Here is a 22,260-nt window from a genome sequence, read left to right as displayed (position 1 = left end):
TTTAGAGAGCTCAGTGGGATAAAACTTTCTGCCATAGCAACTTTGCATACCTGCACTGCCCACCATTTGTCTTAAATGTGGCTAGAGAAGCAAAAAACCAGAATTTTAAATTCAATTTAAATTTAAAAGGCCCTATGTGTGTAGTGGGCTACCACAATGGACACTGCAGCTACAGATAAGCCTGTCCTTCACTGGAAATATTCAGCTGAGTAGGCAGTCTGATTTAGTGCATTCTTCTCTTACTCTACTGTAACAAAATAGGTTATTTCTGATTTATACTAAACAATGAAAAAGATTTAGTTCAGAGTTAATCAGATTGCAGAGTCAGGAAGCATATTAAAATCAGTGAATTTAAATTGACTGGAGAAAGATAAACCTTCTCAATGTAGGAAATTAAATTAAATTAAATTAATTAATTAAATTAACGTCAAGGAAAAACTGACTACAGGGTAAATACACTTGTTGGAAGCGAACACAGTATCTTCCGTATTTGTGTCTCACCTACAGTAAATAGCAAATGCTTGGTTCACAAAACTGCACGTGTGTTGAATGGATACCAGGCTACCAGCCCCTACGGCCAGCAAGTGAGCACTGCCACACATCGGACTCTAAACTGTCATCAGCACAAAACCACCCTGAGGGGTGGGCTCGCATGTAGAAGTTTGTAGTGATCTCCTTTCCACTTTTAAAGAACAACTTCATTTTTATAAGTCACAAGGAGTGGTTCTTGAATGACCCAAAAGGACACTTTAAACTGTTAAAAATTCATGAAAACATTAAAAAGCTTTTGTTTATAGGACTAATGCCTTGATATTTACTGTATGAGAAGGAAACTGAAAAACTTTGAGATGCAAGACTTCTCAATCGTCGTCTGCACAGTCAGAACGCAGTATCACCATATCCAGCGGCCCTGAAAAAATCCATGTACGTTCCTGAGAAGGTGAGTGTGGACACAACAAATCAGGTGTCAGTGTCATTCCAGAAATAGTTTGACCTCACAGACATCCCTGGAGGGTCTCGGGGTCCCCCTGGGTCCCTGGAGCCTGTCTGGTCTGCTGTCCAGGAAGGAGCCTGGGCTCCATGCCATTCGGCCGGAAGTGCGCGCCGGACCCTGGGGAGGACAGCCGCTCTGGCCCGTGACACATACAGAACGGAGAGGTGCTTTCTAAAGCTATTTGTCAGTTCACAAAGAGAAAAACCAGCAGTTTTAAGCTTATCAGGAAACCGTATGCTGCATGTTTATTTGAACGTTCTTCCTTATAGTTGGTCCTGGTATGAATAGAAACAACACAAATCCCAAAGTGTTCTTTCCTAGGGCTTCTGGTTGGGGAGAAGGGGGTATTAAAAAACAGCTAGAATTCCTTTAACTTCTAATTTAGACTTATCGAGTAAAAGTAATAAAGTGCCCAATACAGAGTTTGGTATTTTCTAGGTACTTAGGAAATGCCTCTTCCTTAATTCACTTTCCAAATCAAATTTTAGTTTCCAAATAAAGTTATTTAAAAAGAGGAGAGGTACACACTATTATAAAGAATTCTAGTAGGAGTTCATTACAATGTAAGGCCATGGGTTTGAAAATGAAATGGAAAAGTATAGCCAAGAGAGATTAAATTTGAGGCTATATGGTTGACTGGATTGATTGTTAATTAGGGCAATTATCTAAGAGATAATAGAATTACTTCTTGGTTGATATAGTTTGGTCAGTGAAGCATCCAAAGTACTTCTACTACAAGCTGAGTGGTCTAAGAATTCCAGAAAGCAAAATCTCCTGAGGGCCACAAAACTTTTTCTTTTGAGTATCTTAAGTCTTCCATGCTGGCTCAGGAAAACACAAACCAGAAAATCCTGACACCTGGACACTAGCAATCAGCCACAATAAGCTCTTCAGACTTCATTCCACATTTTTAAAAAGAATTTGTGAACATACAGTGAAAGTGCAACTCACAATACATTACTGAAATATCTAAATTATGAAAACTCAGGATTAGCTTATTTTAACAAGAGGAAATAGCAGAGAATAAGGCAGTGAGACCATCAGATGAGCCTAACAATGACCCCCAGGTCCTCACTAGCTCTCTTTCTGGGTGGCTGCCACAAGACACAGGAGAGGCACCCATGTTGGTCCAAGAAAATGAGAGCCCCACTGAGCTTCAAAAGCACATGCAAAGGTCCTCTGGATAGGTTTCCCCCCGTAAATCAAGCAGTCATTATTTATTCAAGGTGAGAGGAGTATGAATTTTTAGAAATTGAAACAGTCTGTATGCAGTAACATTTACACAGTATTCTCTACACAGTAAGTGAAGGTGCAGGGCCATTTCCAACAGCGCTACCCTACGATGGAAACCTCAATCCTCTAGTGCAGAACCAGAGACGATCACCTGTGCAGCCGCATGGCCTCTGCATGCAGGAGTCAGCACACATCCCCACACTCATACACCCCCACGATGACTCACCCTCAAGGTCCTGTTGCTATTACCTTCTCAACAGATGTCATCGCACTGACACACTCATCTTCTAAATGTGCATCAATCTCAGGGTCTTTCTAATTCCTCTGTGTGTAATTCATATGCCATAACCCTACCCAAGTCCCCCCTAAATCCTAAACGTCCTAAAATCTTCGAGTGGTACCCTGTCATCTTCAAGATAAAGCCTAAGTTCCCAAGCACAGCACACAACAGACCTTAAAATCTGGCCCATCCTAATTTCTTGCCTTTTCCCAACTGTGCTAGGCTTCTTCACCTTCTAGGCGCTATTTTAGGTGCTTGTCCAAAATATTAACTAGGTGCTATTTTAGGTGCTTGTCATCCATGAATGAACAAAAAACGATCCTCGTCTTTGTGAGCCTCATGTTCCCATGGTAGACAGGCAGGCAGAGAGGTAGAGACTGATAGGCAGATGCACAGACAATGACGGGTAGGCAGGCAGGAGGACAGATGACTGACAGTGTCAGAGGCGATGACTGTGATGGACAGACGCACATCAGGAGGGGAGGGCAGGGATTGTGCGAGGTGACACCGTGTCATACCGCTTTAACTGGGTGGTCAGAGAAGGCTCACAACAACAATAACTCTTGAGCAGAGACCTGATGGAAAGGTAACAAGCAGTGTGTGTATCCAAGGGAAGAACATTCTAGGCAGCAGGAGCAGAGAGCGTAAAGGCCCTATAGCAATTAGGTGCTTGACAAACATCCAGGAAGCCAGCATGGCTACAGAAAGGAGACGAAAGACAAGACCACGGCGTGATGGGAAGCCAGATCACGGACGTGGCAGATGCGAACTGTACTCTGAGAGCAGTAGAAACTACTGGAACATGGAGAAGAGGAGTGTCACCAGCAAGCCCATGTCTGGGTCGCTGCTCTGGCTCTTCCTGTGGACCATGAGCTCCTTCACCCAAAGCAGGCAGAGCTCCGGACTCACCCCCACGTCTGGGATTCTAACTGGAAAGGACAGACACAAAGTGTAGCAGGCGTCCTGCATCCGCCACCTCATGAGGATGCTACGTGACATGAACAGAGACCGTGAAGTAGGGCTCCAGGTGCGCTGGACCAAGACAGGTGCGGTTCTCTTCAAAGAGGGTGGTGCTCCTTCACCCTCATCCCTCCCACATCTATGCCTCCACCGTTTCCTACTTTGTCACTTCTCAGACTTCTATTGGAAAAGAAAGTGGTGAGGCAACCAGCTCCTGGCCTGTGTCCTAAAACAGCTGGGAGGACTTGGAGAATAGCCTTAGCCAAGGCCAGGAAACATCGGGTTTATCAGCCCCATCCCTCGTCATTAGGAAAGAGTGGTCACGCAGGAAACAGACTGTGCCAGGTCTTAATTCCCATCTAAATCTTAAAAAAATTTAACACAGAATGTCTGAGCTTAGAATGAGGCATGCGTTTCAATCTCCTGTGTGGTAAGAAGTCAGCCAATAGAGGCAGACAGAGCTAGATCTGCACCGTATTCTGCTGGTACCCGCCATGTCACCATTAACCACCACACACTCCCTGCCTTTGCAGCTCCTCATCTATAAAATGGAAAAAAGAACACCTGACTACTTTCCGTGAGAACTGAAGATAGTGATGATAGTAAATGTGTGTCCACATGTATTTGCACATCTACATGTGTGGGTCGGTATCCACATGTGTATCTCCACGTGCACGACTACCTACGTGTGTCTGTGTTCTGTGTCTGCATGTCTACACACGTCTACGTATCTAGGTCTCCATGTGTAACTGTATGTGTCCTATGTGTGTACTTACACGTCTCTGGGCCAACATGTCTGCCTGTTTGTACTTACGTGTGTCTGTGTGTCCACATATGTGTCTCCTGTGTGGGGGCTGTGTATACATTGATACGTGTATACATGTGTGTCTGTGTACCTGTCTACACTGTGACTGTGTGTGCATGTATGTCTACTACATGTGACTTTGTATGTATCCATCTGTGTGTCAGCACCCGTGTGTCTACTATATGTGTCTATACTACTTGTCTCTAACCACATGTGTCTACTGTATGTGTGACTACATACATTCACATGCGTGTCTATGCTTGTGTCAACTGTATGTGTGACTAGGTGCGTACATACATAAAACACTAACATGGTGGTGTCAAGACAAGTGAGGGAACTGAAGCATTTCATGGTAAGGTGACAGCACACGTGCGCATGCCTCCACCCAGCTAACCATCTGAGAGGCACCTCGGACACCCGAACAGGGGTGGGCTCCTGACACGTGCTGGGAGTTCAAGCACCTCTGGAAACAGAAGGTGTAGCTGAGAACAAGCTCCTGCCTCACTGCATCCCCACCGACCCCACATCGAAGCATCTGAGGGGGTGGAGGGCAGAGCGGCAGCGCTGGGCCTTCACTGCCTTTCGAGCCCACTCTTACTCCAGGACGATGACCCTGATGCCATAGGGCCCGCCCTGCCTCTTCCCACCTCCTCGGCCGGAGGCCAGCCAGGTAATGAGGCAAATGGCTCCTTGCAGGAAAGGGTGGGGGATGGGGCTCGTCACCCCCACTAGTGGAAGGAGCCATGAAAGAGAACCAAGGGCCTGGTTGACCCCCAGCCCTGCTGTGAACTGCCTGGGCCACCTCATCACACAGCCCCGGCTTCCTCCTCTGCAACATGAAGGAGCAGCAAGTACCTCACCTGTTTGTTGTAAAAACCAAGTGAGATAGTACCTGTGAAAGCGCTCTGCAAAACCTGAAGTGAAATACCAGGATTATCTCTTGTCATTGTCAGCAATCCACGTCCACCCAGAACTGAGGTCCCAGCAACAACGCTTACTGAGAATTTTCCTTAGCAACTGTAGTTAGGGAAGCAGGAAAAAGTTTTAATGCAGGTGCTGGGGGGAAAAAATCTCTCAGAATAACTAAAATATTAATCACCATACAAATTTTCTGATGAAAGAAATTATTGGAACAAAATTAACGAAAGAAATTTAAGCCAGCCAAACCCGGGAGACGGCTGCAACACAACAGAATCACCAAGACAGCATTCTCGTACAAAGCACCATAAAACACAAAGGGAAAAGAGAACATAGGAAAGTTTAAGGATTTTCTTTTTTTGAAAACTACTTGAGAAACAGAAATCCTGGAGTTTAGAGAGAAGGAAAGAAAATTATATCAGCAACCAGGATGATGCAAAGTAAAACCAAACTGCTAGATAGTAACACCTAAAAAAAAGCAAAACTGGGCTCATGAGAGTAACCACTGTTCACGGTTATGAAATTTTAAAGAGTAGACATTATCTTTAAAAACGTGAAAAGAGTTACTGCTTCCTGAGTTTGGATGTGTCCCCTGGGGGTATATTTGTTCAGGAGGCAGGAGGTCATCACCTGTGATCCCACAACCAACCAAAGGACATTCAGATGCACCCCATCCTGCCTCTTGCCCACAGCTGCTGCACACATATACCTGTCCACCCGTATCACCGTCACCAACTAGGGGACTTGGCCTTACCTGATCGATAGCGCTCATCTCGTGACCCTGAGGACCTTCGGCGGTGATAGCGAGTGGAAGAAGCAGGAGTGACGGGAGCCCGGCGCTCGGGAGGCAACGCTTGGTCCACCCCTGGGTTGAGGGAAACAGCAGAGTAAGGTAAGGCTTTACTTGGCGACCAGAGCTAACACACTTGGTTGAGGCATCTGGGGGGACCGGGCCCTGAGCCCCTGCACTCCTGCTGCAGCACACGAGGAGCTGGAGCACATGAGGGCTCGGGCTGGGCCAGGGGACATCACGGACACCAACGGCGAAGGGAGAAGCATCCCGGGCAGGGGAAGACTCACGCCCCGACACTACAACTGTTAGAGACACCAGCATAGGCTGCCTTACGTCACCAACAGGGAGAACACGGATGACAAAAATGAAGTGCAAACAACCAAGTCACAACGTCCTTCACACGATAAACTAGAGGAAGGGTCACATTAATTCTCGAGGGAATTTAAAATTCTGTTGATCATTAAAGGAACCTTGACATTTAATCCCGTTGGATATCTTAACAATACAATTCAGGGGACCAGGACTGAGCATAAATTGTTCATCTTTGTTCACTCGAAATTTCTAATTGTGAAATCTTACTCCCTTTTATGTGAAATAACTAAAAAGTTTTTAGTTCAAAAAGGCTTTGACGAATTACCGGACAGGATAAGACGGTCAGATAAAAATGACTTGATGGGTAGTTGTCAAAAACTGACCTAAATCTGGCGATCATGATACCTATTGCACCGCGGATCTGGAGCAGCAAGAGCACAGTGTCGCTAAAACTAAGCTCGCGCAGAAGGAGAGGGATTCCGAGCCCCGGGCATCAGGCAGTGACTGCTGCACCCTCAGAACAGGGCCAGCAACACATGGAGGAGAGAGCAGGCCGGCGCTGTTTTAACAAACCCATCAGTCCCTGGTTTCCTGTGATGGCTCCTTGAGGGTTAACTGTACCAGGGACCCAGTGCTTGTCTCGTGCTGGTGATTTCTGCACCTCATTTTTTTTTTTTTAAGTAGGCTGCACGCCCAACATGAGGCTCGAACCCGTGACCTGAAGATCAACAGTCATGGCTCTACTGATGGAGCCGGCCAGGCGCCCTGGCCTGTTTGTGGTTCATGATGGGTGAGGTTAACTGACTGCAGGTTAACTGCATTTGGCGAACTGCACTAGAATCGTGCAGAAGATAACCGGGCCGCAGTCACTTGGCGAGCTCCTGTGCGCGCTCCACTGACACGCCATCAGACGTCTTGATGATGCAGCCGTTCACCTGCCTAACCCGGTCCAGTGACAGTCTGCAAACGATCTCTTAACAACAACAACAACAACAACAACAAAACCCCACTATGCCTCTGTTTTTCATTGAACAGACACACAGAACTGATGAACTCAAGGAGCGCTATGATGAAGAGTGGTGGCCACTTGGCATTTATGTTCCTGTTTATAAACATGAGCTGACGATCCCCCAGTTGCCGTCTTCAGACAACACACGACCACTGGGATCCAGAGTCGCTAGTGTGTCGTGAATTCCCTCTGCTTACACTTGATTATTTCCTAGTTAACATCGATCGGTATCTTCCGATTCCATCATGTGGTTTTCAGTGGACCTCTTGCTCTTTCCTTTAGAACATTCCACCAGAAAGGAACACCCCGTCCAACACTTCCTCCCCCGTGAGCAATCCCCGACGATCTGGGGACAGGCTTTCAGCTCGGTGTCTTCTTCCCTCGAGACACTCCTGGTGGGTAGCCCCTGCCCTAATCCAGGCTGGCTGGTCCACACCAGCCCCGTACCCTCCACAGAGGTCCCTTCCTCCCGGGACTTGATTTTGCCTACACGTCTAAGCAAAATCACGTGTGAATTTGAAATCTTGAAAATGTGTGAATACGTGTATTTGAAAATTACGTGTGTTCGTTGCTCCTCACGTCCGTTGCTGAGAAGTTAAACGTCATCCTTTTTAATTTTGTTAAACATCATCCTGATGGTACATTACTCAGGAAAAATCTGTTCATAATTGTTTCTTTTCTCATCTGTGAACTTTGGCAGTTTCCTCCTTACTTCCACCAAAGGAGCTACAAGCCGGTGTCTCCCTCCCTCGCGGGGTCCTCGCCCGACTCACCCCTGCAGGTGTACCCGAGTGCAGCCGTCTTTCCCGCACAGACCTCTGGCCACCTGTCCTGTGACCCCGAGAAGCGTCCATCACGCGGGGCTGGAGCTCTTCTCGCTCATCTCGCCGTCCAGGGCGTCCGCTGGGATCCAGGGTCTGGCTGCAGGACCGCCTAGAACCCCAAATCCAGGAACTCTCAGGCCTGCTGCTCCAGAGAACAAACATCTCCGAGGAGTGAGGGAGACGGGGTCTCCTGCTTCCTAGACGCCGAGCCTGCCGGCCCCCGCCATGACGCCCGTGAAAGCAGTGCCGCCTGCGACACTGGGCACCCCCGTCATCGACCCCACAGATTAGAGGACGAGTCCCCGTGGCTGCCACTCTCTGGTCCCACAGGTTACGCTTCATCTGCTCACAGACGCGTCACGCAGTTCCGGGAAGAGCGAAGCGTGCACCCCCACGTGCCGAGGTCAGACCCGCCTGCTGCACACGCAAAGCGCCCGAGCTCCGTCAACCTGGGCCCGCAGCCCGTCCCTGGGCCGTCCGTGGAACCCCCGCGGAACCCCACTTGCCGAGGCTGGGAACACAGTGGACAGCAGCTTTCAGAGAAACGAGCTGATGGAACAAGAGAACAGCTCCAACAGCTCACCAGCCACGGGGCGTCTCGAGAACCCACCATGTCAGCGAGCATGTTTCCGCCGTTCATCTTCTGTCACCATGACCGGAACCTGAAGGAGCCTAAAGAACGTTCTGATGAGAAAAAGCCACCAAACGTGCAGCAACTGCAGGTTAGTTTTCACCTCATCAGCACAGGAGATCCACAGAAGTGACCGAGGGCCTTCCTGCCGCCCAAGGTGGCGCAAGGATGCAACTCACCCCCGGAACGCACCGACGGCCACGCTCGCACCCCAGGCAAAACCTGCTCTGGGGAAAGCTGTGGGCCCCAGAGACCACGCAGGGAAGTGAGGGTCTTGGGGGGCAGGGTCACCCCCGGACACACCGCAGACCCCAACTCGGTGGGTCACCGAGGGATGAGCACCCACACCTGGCACGTGCGAGCCTGTGCCCAGCCCACACAGTGGTCGCTCGCCAGGAGCCCCCGAACGTTCGCGGGAGCCGCCCCTCCCCCCGAGACGGGCACCCTGGGCTCAGGGACAGGCTGGGGGCAAAGGGCAGCTCCCCACATCCTGGTATAGCCACCACCTGGCACCTTCAAGCCCTCCAGTATCCGTGGTCTCAGAGCTGGACGTGCGCCCACCAGTGACCTGCCCAGGCCATGCCGCCAGGACCAGACCAGCCGCCAGGTGTCTGACAGCGATGTGTGCCCCGGATTCCAACCTGGGGCTGCCTGTCGCTGGTCGGCTCATAGGGTCCATGGGGGAGCCCTGCCCACGGGCAGGGGCGGGGTATGCTCGCAGCAGGTGCAGGGCCCCGTGACGCCCCCAACGTGCCAGGTCACACAGCCCAGCAGGACTGTCCACTCAAGAACCGTGAAGGGACTGGGGAGGAAGGCAGCCGGGCAGGCAGATGGTCATGCGCCCCTCCCTGCCCCTGCCCCCGGCCCCCCCCCCCCCCCCCCCCAGCCACCACCAGCCACCCACACCCAGTTCAGGAAGGACAACCCTGACCCAGTTCTGTAACCTCCACGATCCACCACTTCCAGACCAGATCCCGGAACCCAAACTGTCCTCACAGGAACCGAGGGATGCGGCCACACAGGCCCTGTAGCTCAGACACACCACGGGCTTCAGGCCACGACACCTGCAGTGTAGACGACACCTGGTCACTCAAGACGTCCAATGTTCCAGGAAACGCTCAGATGACAAAGGAACTACACGAAAAAGTCTTGGTTTTTGACAAACTTTCATAAGAAGCCACGAAGGGTTTGTGGAAGACGACCTGAGTAAAGCCGCACATGGGATCCAAGTCTTACCCTGAGCCCGCGTGGACCGGAAAAATCCCTCAGCGGCAACGTCAGCTCCCACTGGGAGTGGGTGACCTCCCTGGGCCTGGCTGGAACCCACGCCTCTCCAGTCCTGCCCCCAGTGGACTCCAGCGCCAGCCACTCTGCCCACGCGGATCCTGCTCCAGGACCTGGAGCCGTTTCCGGATCGTCCACCACTCTTGTGGCGATTACAGCCTCACGGTAGCACTTACGTCTGCAGCGCAGTCGAGCCTCAGCCAGGAATCCGCAGCACCGTCGCTGCGCGTGCAGTAAGGGACTCTCCACGCTGGCCCAGCATCGGCTCCGTGGGGTGGGGTGGGGTGAGGTCACCTGCCCGACCGCCATCCGAGCCTTCGGTCTCTGCCTCTGGCAGAAATCCTTGCTGGAACCCAGTACGGATGTGCCGACCGCAGTCCTGTGTCTGCATTCCAGGTGGATTAGGGACTCACTCTGTGGACATGCGTAGATGACCCTGCCAGCAGGGCGCCTTCCCGCACCCAGCACTCGGTGTTAGCTCAGCAGGTGGGAGCAGCTCGGGAGCCGGTGCCCGCGGTCAGGAGCAGGGCTTCTGCGTGCCTCAGGCCCCCACGACATCGTGCTCCGGCCTCCACTCACACTCTGGGCGCCGGCACGGACACGGGGGAGGAGCCGCCCAGCCAGTGAAACACCAGGACGCACAATGGGGACTCCGTGTGACCAAGCCCTCGGCTGCGAGAAGACACATTTGTTCGGCAGCGAGAGCAGTAAATTATGGGCCAGGATGGCGACCGTGGCAGCATCGCCCGGACACAGTTCCCCTCCAGCTGAGGGGGACTCAGGTCCCACAGCGAGTCGATCTGGACGCAATTCGCACCAAGGCACAGATGGGGCCGCGCACAGCAGCCAGTGAGGCCCAGGAGGCCCCTGCACCCCCGCCCTGACCCTGGCACACAGCAGCCCGGCTACGGCTGCGTCCTCAGACACGAGAACGTCCCTCGTCTTCCTAGACACCAAAAGCGCACAATTCACAAGCTCTGAAGTCGGCTCCTTGCGGGAGACGCCCTCACAGGCCTGGAAACCCAGCAGGAGTGTGGGCCCTGGGCATCAGGCGGCTGTGCTGAACCACCCGCCCTGGAAACGTGACGTCGGGACAGCGTGTCCGCAGTCAGAGCACCAGACACGGGGCTGCTGGGCTGAAATCCAGGATCAAGGATTGTAACACATGATCCAGCTGATGAGGATGTGCCGAGGCCCCGAATCACACTGTCCCTTAACCTCCCGGGTACAGAAACAGCGGGAACCGTTTACCCTTTAAAAGCATCCAGATCAGAAATGAAGACAAAGCCGTGCTCAGAGGAGGTGCCTGCAGCACGACTGTCCGTCTGCCGGGACGTTGGGGGACTGCACAGGGCTGAGCAGCATGCGGGCACCCGCCCCACCGCCCACGGGAGCTGTGACCAGGAGGACACGGGGCGGTGTCAGAGGCCTACGCTTCCTGCCACACACATGGGAGAGCATCCTCCTCCCCGAGTTGGGTGGGGGTAGAACCGTCGAAGACGTGACTATGTGATTATTCCAGTATCATTGTGAAGCGAGGGACCAGGGGGCCCGTGCGGACTCCCAGGGTCGTTGCTGCAGTGACCCCTGAGCTGGGCTCTGAGCAGTGGTCGGGTGCGGGGGCAGAACACGCGGGCCCTGCAGCCGGGAGCCTGCATCACCCGGGAGCGGACAGCGGCCCTTGGACGCCGTTGCGGCCATGCTCTGCACAAGGCTATCTGCGTCCCTCAGGAGCAGCGAGGCCCCTCATCCTCCGACGGGTCCCACGGCCAACTCCCAGGGAGCAGGAGAAAGCCAGCTCCCTTGCCCTCCGGGCCCATGGCTAGAATCCACAACTACGCAGTCACGGGAAGTCCCTGAGCACAGAGCCACGGCCTTGAAGGAAAAGCCAGGGACACAGCGTAGATAAGATTTCCAGAAAGGACTCACCCGAGACACGAGCACCGGGTCACAGGAAGTAGAGTCTGGCTGATTCGTGTGTGACAAGAGAGGATGACCCCGCTCGGCGAAGGAAGTGCCGGTATTTGTGGTCACGCTGGAGTTCCACTGCATCCCATCCACAGCCTTGTCGTCGCGGAGACACAGTCAGGGAAGCCGACTGTGCTGTTCAGGGAAGCCCGGAGACGCGGGCCGACAGAGGGGTCGGCTTTCTGTTTTTTGAGCTTTATTGGGTTTGGAGACGAACGGGACATCACAGACACAGGGCTGGTCCCCGACGGGTACATCTCAACTAGTATTTTCTCCTCGAAGATGACTCTCTGGACGGGTCTTCTGACCCCTTCTTTCCTTTTAGCTTCCGGCTCACTTCTTGTCATCTAGATTTAGGGAAGCTCTCGACATCGTGCTCCCCAAAGACTCCGTGTCCTCCGGGGTGCCAGAGTCCCAGCAGGGGCTCAGACCTTCCTGGGGACAGACCCGCAGTCCCCACTGTGGCCCAGCGCTCATGCGCCCACACAAGCCACCCTAAATTGGAACCATCAGTCCCAAATGCAGAATACTGTCTAGGAGTGTTAGTTTTCTCTGACAAAAACCACTTAGAAAAAAAAGGGGGCTCACAAAACACAAACGCCCTGATAGGAGCACATCTGGCAGGATAAGGCGACCGGCTATACATGAGTGCCTGTCGTGAGCTCCCATCCCAGCGTCTCAGACGGGGCACACGGGAGACAAACGCTCAGACTCAGAACCCCGGCTCCCCCGGCCGCGTCCCCAAGCTCTACAGAGTGAACAGACTCACGTGGGCGACTCCTCAGAAATAAAGACTCGCAGCAGAGCCTGGGCTCCTGGACCTGGAGCCACAGGGGCGCCTGCCTTCCCCTCCCGGGGGGGACACAGGCCCCTGGAGCCGCGTCCCCACATCTGCACCGGCCATGCCAGGCTTCCGTGGGCCAGGAAGCGCACCCCCCGCCAGCGCCTGAGCCCGCCACCCCGCGTCTACCTGCTGCTCCCGGTCAGCTGGCGGCCGGCCCGCAGGAGAGCCCCGGCAGCCGCCGCTTCCAGACCCCAAGGCCAGCGCAACATCAAACGTCTCTCTTTACTTCTTTGGGATTTTCAAATAATGGTTTTTGTTTGAGATAAAAACGTGAAGTTACCCTAAAGCTGACAAATGCTCATTTTCTTGTCCTACCAGGAGATGCATGGAGCTCACACCTGGGGGCTTCTTACACGGAGAACAAGGACGACGGAGGCGATCGAGCGTCGGACGGCTCGCTCTACCCATTCTTCTGTTCGCCAACCGCACGGCGCCCTCTGGAAAGAGGATGGCTCGCTCCCGTGGAGCTCAGGCCCAGGGGCCGGTGGAGGCCGGACACACAGGAGAGCGGAGGGCCAAGCATTTCAACAGGAACGTCACCATCGGGGTCGTAACACGCGTACCGCACGTTCAGAGGAAAGGCTCAGAGGGCCCGGGGGCTGCGACCGAGAGGCGGCCTGGGAGTCTGGAGCCCCCGTCCCTGCCCGACCCCGCGGCCCCGGCGCCAGCACAGGGCTGCGGGAGGACTGGCGGATGTGCGCCCACACGGGGTGCCCGCGGCGGCGGCGGCAGGTGGACGGTCTGCCCCGCGAGGCCCCGCCGGGGGTCTCTCTCAGGGGAGTGCGCTCACCGAAGCGAAAGTAAAACAGCGGCCGGTTCCCCGCGGTGCTGGCCGCCCGCTCTCTGACCGCAGCGTCTCGGATGTCGCACACCCCGATGTTGCCGGAGTGCAGCACTCGTCCCGGGGCTCCTTCACTGTGCTGCAGTCTACACCGGACCACGGCAGCTCCGTTCGCTGCTGTAACAAGTTGAAAAAAACTAATTAATGCAAACTTTAGTTTTTTTTAGATTTGTTACAGCACTGAGCAGAGCTGCCGACCCCACGCAGAATGGCACGAAGAACACCAAAGGGCCACGCGACACGGGCCACCCTCAACGCCCCGCCGACACGGTCAACCACGTTCTCCGCGCCGCCGCGCCTCAAGAACGTCTCCCGGGAGCGCGCAGACCTGCCTCTGTCTCACGCATCAGGATCCTACCGGGACCGGAGCCTCCAGTCTGCCCAGCGGCCCTCCCCCGAGACGCAGAGTGCCTCCCGCCACAGGAAGGGCAAGGCTGGGCCACGAAGACCACCATTGGCTCAGGGGTCCTGTTAGAGGATGGTCGGGGCATCTGGCCGCACCTGCCCTGAAAGCCCTCCACGCATGGCTGTCACCAGCCAAACACCTGACTCAGCTGTAGTTCCCTGAATACAGCACCCGGCAGGGAGACCCGGCTGCCTGCTGCGTCAGGCCAGCGCCACAGGTCCACATTCATGAAACTTCCTTAAACATCAGCTAAGACACATACACAGAACCAGAACAGAGCTGCAAACGACAGGACCTCCGCCTGGAACCGGCTCCCTGGAGGGTGAGCTGCGGGAAATGCCCCGGCCGCTAGCGGCCCCTCTGGCTGTGTCACAGGCTAGAGGGCAGAGGGGCAGAAGGGGTCATGTCTCCACCAGGAGCGCCCGAGCCGACATGTTTCACCGTGGCAACCACGGAGCTGAGGAAGGGGGCCGTCCTGCTCCGCTGAGGACCGGGGTCAGGTGCACGGCAGTCCCAACACCCAGCAGGTTAACGTCACCCCCGGCTGACCAGCGCTTCAACCAGGGCTGAGGTGCTCGAACCCCACGCTGGCAGCACGTGCTTCCTCCCACAGACGGCAGACGCTCGAAGGACACACTGCACTGCAGGGAAGAACCCTCCGCATTCTGGGACCACGTTTCAGTCCCACACGGGGTCCCACACGGTGTCTACATTCTACATCTGCCCCCCTGTGACATGCACAAAAACCTGCGGCCAACTGGATCTGTCACCATCGGCAAGAATGTTCAACCCACTAAACCAGAGTCATGTTTGCATCCTAAGTGCTCTCGTGGTTTTGGTTTGCAGTAAGCATTGCAAGGTGATCAACACGTTCTTGCCTTCTATGGATGAAATACGTATCGACTTTGTCAGGCAGTCACAGAAGAGTCCCACGTGCCTCCCGTACCCACACTGCCACCCCACGGCGGAGCTGGACGTGGCCAGCGTCACACCAGGACCGTGACCTTTGCAGGCGCTGGGCACCACAAAGGACTCGCACTCCCCGGTGTCTCTTGCATGTCACACTTCACTCATAAGATTAGATGCTCTATGTAACGTACGTACTCGGAGGCTGGGGCAGGTAGGCTCCGATCAGCTTCGACCTCTTCTTTTCATATCCTTTCTGGGTGATGTCGCCTGTAAGAGAAGGAAGGAGACATTCAGAACGGCCTCAGTGTCATCGGGTCACTCATCAGACCCTAAGATGCTGCGAGTTACGCCTCTGTGTCTTCTGTTGGCCTTTTAATCATGATTTAGAGAAGAAAGCACCTTGTCATTCACCTTGCCCCCAACCCCTGCCCTCAAATAGCCATTTAAGCCCCATAAAAACCTTCACGCTTGTCTCAGCCCCTCCCTGCAAAGTCTTGGCGCTCACAGGACGTGGAATCAGAGCCCGAATGTTCTTCACACCACCAAGTAGAAACCCCCCCACTCTGCACGGCTCTGTTAGGCCAGCCGACAAGGGACTGTGCAGGCATCGGTGCTGGGGGTGGCCACCCAAAGCACTCAAGTTTTAATAAAAATACAGCAAGTTGGTGAATTTGCTTTTTCTGATGACATATGCTCACTAAATTGTAGCAAACCATAAAGCACCCCAAGTGTTTGATGACTGACCTGACCAACCCACAGCTCCCCCGCGCAGTCGTGGGCACACCACGAAGTGCACACCTAGTTCTAAATAGCAGAAGTCTACAGAGAACGCATCCCACTATCAACCAGTGAGCATTTCCGAGGCTAACGGCACACTGGGGGGCCGCTGTCCGGTGTACCTGCACCACGGCCGTGCCCACGTTCAATCGACACCAAGGCTGCTCATCTGCTTTTTGGAAATGCTCCAACTCCCCCCTTATTTTATTTATTTTTAAATATTTTATTGATGTGACAGAGGGTGAGCGAGCACACACGTAAGCAGGGGGAGTGGCAGAGGCAGAGGGAGAAGCAGACTCCCCATAGAGCAGGGAGCCGACATAGGGCTCAATCTCAGGACCCTGAGGTCATGACCTGAGTCCAAGACAGATGCTTCACCCACTAAGCCCCCCGGGTGCCCCTCAAATCCCTCATTTTAAAAGGATGCCTAAAATCTCACAACCAAAAACCCCATATGCATCTACACACCGTGGAGCGTGTTCTTCCTTTATCAGGAACGTGGAGCAAGCAGGGAATTAGAGCATGGTCACAGGTCACGCCTTCTGACCTCTGCCCCCGACCACTGCCCCTCTTGTAACATCAAAGACCAGAAAACAACGTTGCACCTGTGAGGAGCCAGACTGAAACCAGAGGAAACCGCCGGGCGCCTGGAAGCCGTGGGCTGCGGGGGGTGCCAGGCCGGGGCGGGGGTCAGAGGCGGGCGGGCCCCCAGCCCCGCTTACAGACGAGTCTCTGCTCTTCCTGGACGGGGCAGAGGACCCGAGCCGCCCCCGCCCCAGGACCGGAGAGCAGCAGGCGCCGCGTCCCTGGGGGCACGACGAGGCGGCGGTTCCCAGCGCCCTCTGGCTCCCTGGTCTGCTCCGGCCGGTGTGGGGCCAGCGCGGGGCCCAGGGGCCTGGGCTCCCCTCCAGCCGCAGGCAAACATGCCCCGGGCTGGAAGCAGCCCTCGGGCTGAGTCCCGCATGGGGAGCCGGCCTTCCCGCTGAGTGCTGCACCCAGAAGGCGGCTGACGTTCAGAGGCAAGGACGGGGAGCACGGCCGCACCCCGGACGACCCTGGACGAAGCTCCGTGTTCCAGCCTCACCTCGCCATCGAGACGTTCGGCCGCAGGAAGACCAGCCCTTTCCCGGGAGGATGAGGACTCTCCGCCACCTCGGAAGATCTGTGTGGGGATGTGCGCGAGGATCTGCGTGGAGACGCATTCTCGGGGGGCGCCTGACCCCGCGCACGAAGGGCTGACGGCAGGACGCATCCATGCCCCTGAGCGGGCAACTCGCGTGAGCCCCGCTACAGTCCTGCTCAGGAGCAGCAGCTCTCAGGATTTCTGGAGACCCCGCTCGCTAACAGCTCTCACAACCTGCTGAGTGGGAGGATGCGCTTTTCACGGAGTAACTTCACGTGACTCGGGGCCAGCTAAGTCCCGCTCTAGTGGGCAGGCTGGCTGGCAGATCGCCTTCCCAGTGCATCCTGTGCTCCGCCGCCTGCTCCCCAACCCAGACCGCCGGCTCCTCGCCCCAAATGCCTCCAGTCCTCGCAACGACGGACTTCACACGAAAGAAACTTGCAAACAGTCCCCGTGTTTCTTGCCCGGGGCTCCAGATCTAAGCAGAACACACATTCGGGACGCATCTCAAACTACTACCCCTCGAAGCTGCACCTGAACGGTCTACCCCACCACCTGCTCCGGACGCGCGCCCCAACAGCCCGTCCCGGCCTGGGGCTCCAGCCACACACACACATCGCACCAGCCACGTGGAGCCTTCCTCACGACGTCCTGGAGGGCCGCTTACCGTTTGGCACACACACGAGCGGCCCACCCTCAATCCCAGGGTGTGAGCCTACGTGGATGGCATCTGTCTGCCTGTCCCCACGCCTGCCCAGGGGGACTGCTGGGGGCCATCTGGGGCAGGGTGGACAGAGACCCCCCAGACTCCCATGATTAAAGTGCTGGAGGTCACAGCTGGAGTGCGTGTCCCACAAGGATCCAGGGTCTGGGGCGAGGGCAGGGCCACTTGGGCTCCCCGAGCACCACGGCTGGCAGGGGACGGACTGTGGATGGACTTTACTGTCCATGGAGGAAGTCCTGTTGCTTTTAACTCTGCAACTCCTGTAGCCTCTGGTGGACGACAGTCCACAGGTCACCACCTCTGCAAATGTTCGCGAGCAACTTTCTAGCTGGAGGCATCTCACGTCCTGCCCGTGGGGCTGACACAGCCTGTGAGGGTTTGGAGGCTGATAGGGTAACGGGGGAAGAGTGAGAGAGGAGTGCGTGGATGGTTGATAGGAGATGGACAGACAGGGGGCAGATGGACGGACGGGCACACACACAGACAGTCAGATGGATAGACAGATGGATGACACACAGACACACGGACGGGCAGACGGACAGACCCGTAAGGATGAGACACATGCAGACCCGAGTGCTAACACGGCTCCGCCACCGGCCGACCCCCAGATAATGCCAGGACATCACCGGAACACAGCTCCTCCAAGTCTCCCTGCAGCTCGAAGACCCCTGGGCGCCCCCACCCAGGTCTGCCAGGAGCACGCAGCCCTCAGGGTACAACTGCATGTCCGAAGCAGAAGGTCGGCCAGGGGAGCCGCCGCCCCCTGCCATCACAGCCAAGGCAGGATTCTGCTCGCTGGGCCTCCGGCTGCCCCATGGCGACCCTTAGTTGTCACTCCCGCGCAGGGACCCCGACCCCAGGACCCCATGCTCCAGCGTGTGCCTCGCGCACCCCGAACGGCGCATTTCTAGGCTCCCGCGCTCAGGCCACCTGCCCACCAACCCCGGTCACCAGGAGTAAGGACGCGGGGCGGGAGGGAGGAGGAAACAAGCCACCTTCACCCTGCCCTGTGCCTCCCCAAGGACACTTACACCCTCCTCCCGCAAGCAGCTCCGTCGGACTTGACGTTCAGCAGGAGACCTCAGGGCTCCGTGTTCTCCCGCAGACCGAGCCCACGCGCACGCACGGCCTACATTCAAGGCGAAAACCCACGTGAAGCAAAACCAGCCACACGCTGCTGATTAGAGCTGTGCCTCCCACGCCCCAGGGGAGAGCCTCCTCTCACTCGGGCCGTGACCCTCTCAGGCGGGGCCTAGGCCCAGAGGAGGTGGCCACACCGACGCCGGCACCAAAGGGACACCGTGGGGTCCCATCCCAGCCCCCACCTCGCTCTGGAGCTCAGCCCCATGGGGACGTGAGCAGGGGTCTGTGCAGGGGGCGTGGGCAGGGTAACTGTGCAGGGTACCTGTGTGGGGATCTGTACAGGCACCTGTGGGGGGGACATGCGTGGAGACCCTGTGTGGGGATGCGCGCAGGGACGTGCATGGGGATCTATGTGGAGATGTGCTCGGGGACTTGTGCAGGGATCTGTCCGGAGGGATCTGTGTGGGGATGTGGGTGGGGAATGTGCACAGGGACGTGCACAGGGATCTGTGCAGGGACACGCGTGGGGATCTGTGCAGGGAGGTGCTTGGGGACGTGCGCAGGGACATAGGTGGGGGATGTGCATGGGACATGGGCAGGGGCTGTGCACGGGGTATCAGTGTGGGGACGTGTGCAGGGTACGTGGGCAGGGATGTGTGCAGGGATCTGTGCAGGGGACATGGGCAGGGGATCAATGTGCAGGGGGATTAGTGTGGGGCCATGCGTGGATCTGCACCTGTGTGTTGCTTGGAGCAACTGCAAGGGATCATGATGTCCCCGACGAAGCACAAGGCCATGCAGAACCCCATCCCTGAGTCCCCAGAGAAAAGGAGAAAACGACGCAGGTGCGGCTCACCATCCCCACCGGGCCTGTCTGGCCACAGCTTGAGGAAGGAGGGAGGCCTCGTGCCCGACCCCATGTGACCCCGCAGCGAGGAGGTGGCAGGAAGGCTTGGCCAGGACCACAGTGTGAGTGACAAATGCACAAACCGCCGCGTCCGAGCAACAGCGCTTGGTGGGAAGTGGAGGCACGTCTCTGCGGGGAGAGGCTTGGGCCCTGAGCCGTGGGAACCACCCACGCAGGCGCCTCTGGGCACGCAAACCCGCCTCCAGCGGGTACAGGAGCACCTGGGCCAGACAAGGTGACACGGTGATGGGCCACGCTCCACGTTCAGGTGGGTCGGCATAGCACCCGGGGTCTGCCCCGGACAGGCTGTTCCTCGGGACGTCCTGTCGCCATGCAAAGGGTCCCAAGGTTTCGTCTCGTTCAACTCATTGACCCAGCAAACACCTGGTACCATGTATGGTGCGCCGGGCGGTCCGCAGGGCTGAGGGGACGTGGCCGGCACTAAAGGTCTGCTCAACGGAAGATTAAGGAAACAGCCCTACTCTCACTTTTGAAACTTTCTTTACAGATGGAAATAGGGGCGCCTGGGTGGTGTGGTTGGTTCAACGGCCGGCTCCTGGTTTGGGCTCAGGTTTTGACCTCAGGGCCCTGGGATCAAGCCCCAAGTCCGGCTGCGAGCTGAGCAGGGGAGCCTCCTCTCCCCTTCCGCCCTCCCCCTGTGCTCTCTCCAAAGTAAGTAAACCTATAAACAAAAAAAAGGTGGAAGCAAAGTAGTGACAAAGTTTACGATTCCAAGGACATTCTTAAATTGCCCCACCTGGCAGAGTAACGGGAAATAATGAGAGACACAGTCCGTGTTAGAGACGGTGAGAATGGCTATGCTCTCCCTCCTCCTGGCATCACGATGCAAAATGTGCCAAGACGTTTAAATCATCTTATCTCATATATATAAACTCACTTATTTTAATCCTTTCTAAAATAAAGGCTCGGTGCTGAAAAGGCTGGCTGTCAACCCAAGGGACTCTGGGAGCAGGGAGAAGAGAGGGCGGACTCGGTGATTTTACGCAGTCGTCATTTCTGTGAGACCAATGAGCTGCAGAGGTTCCTCCAGCAGTCCCCGGCCAGCCGAACACACCTGAGCTGGATGACAGCCCTGTGTGAGGCTTGGGCTCCGATCAACAAACCTCGCTGCAGCTTGACGGTAACTCTTCAATCTTTACAAAGCAACACATCGTAGGTCCCAATAACAGGAAGGGCGAGCACACAGAATGACAGAAGAATCCTCTCCTATAAAATAAGGACAATCAATAACTACGGTCTAACTGAACGTACAGAGCGGGGCTGACGACGTGCTCCTGCTGCACGTGAGCACAGAGCGAAGCTGGTCAGATCAGCGCAGGACCAGGCCGCAAAAGTGTGAAGTGAAACTATTCTCCATGGATGCATAAGCACAACAGCCTCCAACGCAGGAAGGATTCGACGGCGACCCTTCCCCACCTGCTACTTCGCAGCCAGGTCCCCGGCATGGGAATCCCCACGCACACCGACCTCCATGCCCCACGCCTCCCTGACGACTCCGCTGCAGCCTGCACCCAGCCAGGGCACGATGGGAGACTGTCAGAGGGAAGCGCTGGGAATAAACCTGCCTGGATCTCAATCTTGGTTGCTCGCCAGAATGAGATTTGGATGAACTACACAAAATGACCATGAACTCTCGAGAGAGAAAGAGAGTAAAAAATATTTCCAACTGAATAAGAATGAAAATCAAAATTTGTGGAATAGAGCCCAAATAGTGGTTAGCAGCAGACTGAGGGCAGCAGAGGTTTGTTTCTGCAAAGAATGTCATCTGATCACTAATCTAAGCTTCTACCTTAAGAAAGCAGGAAAAAATAAACACAAAGCAATGAAAACAAAGTAGAAATTAAAAGCAGAAATCAGGGCAGCCCGGTGGCTCAGCGGTTCAGCACCACCTTTGGCTCAGGGCGTGATCCTGGAGACCCGGGATTGAGTCCCACATCGGGCTCCCTGTATGGAGCCTGCTTCTCCCTCTGCCTGCATCTCTGCCGCTCTGTGTCTCTCATGGATAAATAAATAAAATCTTAAAAAACAAAAAAAGCAAAAAGCAAAGAAATTAAAAATACAAAAAAAAAAAAAAAGGAAAAGGAAAAGAAAGAAAAATCAGTCAAACCAAAAACCTACATGGAAAATCCCAAAGAATTTACAAAATTAACTGCTATGTCGATTAACAGACTTTGTATCACGTTTATGACTTACAAAATTAAATCACATTAATATGTATCAGCAATGAATATCTGGGATTAAAATTCTAAGAACATTTCACATTCATAGTAGTTACGCAGATGAAGTATTTAGGTAAAAATCTAACAAAAAGTGCAAAATGTGTACAGGATCTGCAGGATCGCACAGAATCTATGCTGAAAGCACAAAATGGTAAAGAAAGAAAAATCCACACACATTAAGAGACACGCCATGTCCTGGAATGGCAAAGTCAGAATAAAGGTGCCAATTATTTCCAAATTAATGGATAGATTTAACAGAACTGAATTAAAATCCTAGCAGGGTTTTTGGTTTAGATACAGTTGATCCTACAAGTTACATGAAAAGTCAATAGCAAAAACAATGACAGAGAATAAAGTTGGACGATTATCCGATTTCAGATTCATCACAAAGTCAA

The 22,260-nt window shown here is 54.8% G+C and overlaps 1 protein-coding gene across 3 annotated transcripts in view; it reads right to left on the bottom strand.

The window, feature by feature from the left end:
- DIP2C (disco interacting protein 2 homolog C) overlaps positions 1–22,260 on the bottom strand; it is a 251,485-nt gene that overhangs the window by 144,629 nt on the left and 84,596 nt on the right. The window contains exons 2-4 of one of the 3 annotated variants that reach the window (XM_041767644.1): positions 15,207–15,278; positions 13,646–13,813; positions 5,945–6,055 (exon numbers count right to left, since the gene is read on the bottom strand). In XM_041767644.1, the coding sequence (XP_041623578.1) occupies positions 5,945–6,055; positions 13,646–13,813; positions 15,207–15,278 (351 nt within the window). The remainder of the gene's footprint in view (positions 1–5,944; positions 6,056–13,645; positions 13,814–15,206; positions 15,279–22,260) is intronic. The other 2 variants (XM_041767645.1, XM_041767646.1) reach the window with 2 other exon arrangements.

This window comes from Vulpes lagopus, chromosome 8 (genome assembly GCF_018345385.1).
Source record: "Vulpes lagopus strain Blue_001 chromosome 8, ASM1834538v1, whole genome shotgun sequence".
NCBI classification, from domain to species: Eukaryota; Metazoa; Chordata; class Mammalia; order Carnivora; family Canidae; genus Vulpes; species Vulpes lagopus.
This window is presented reverse-complemented; position numbering and strand designations above follow the sequence as displayed.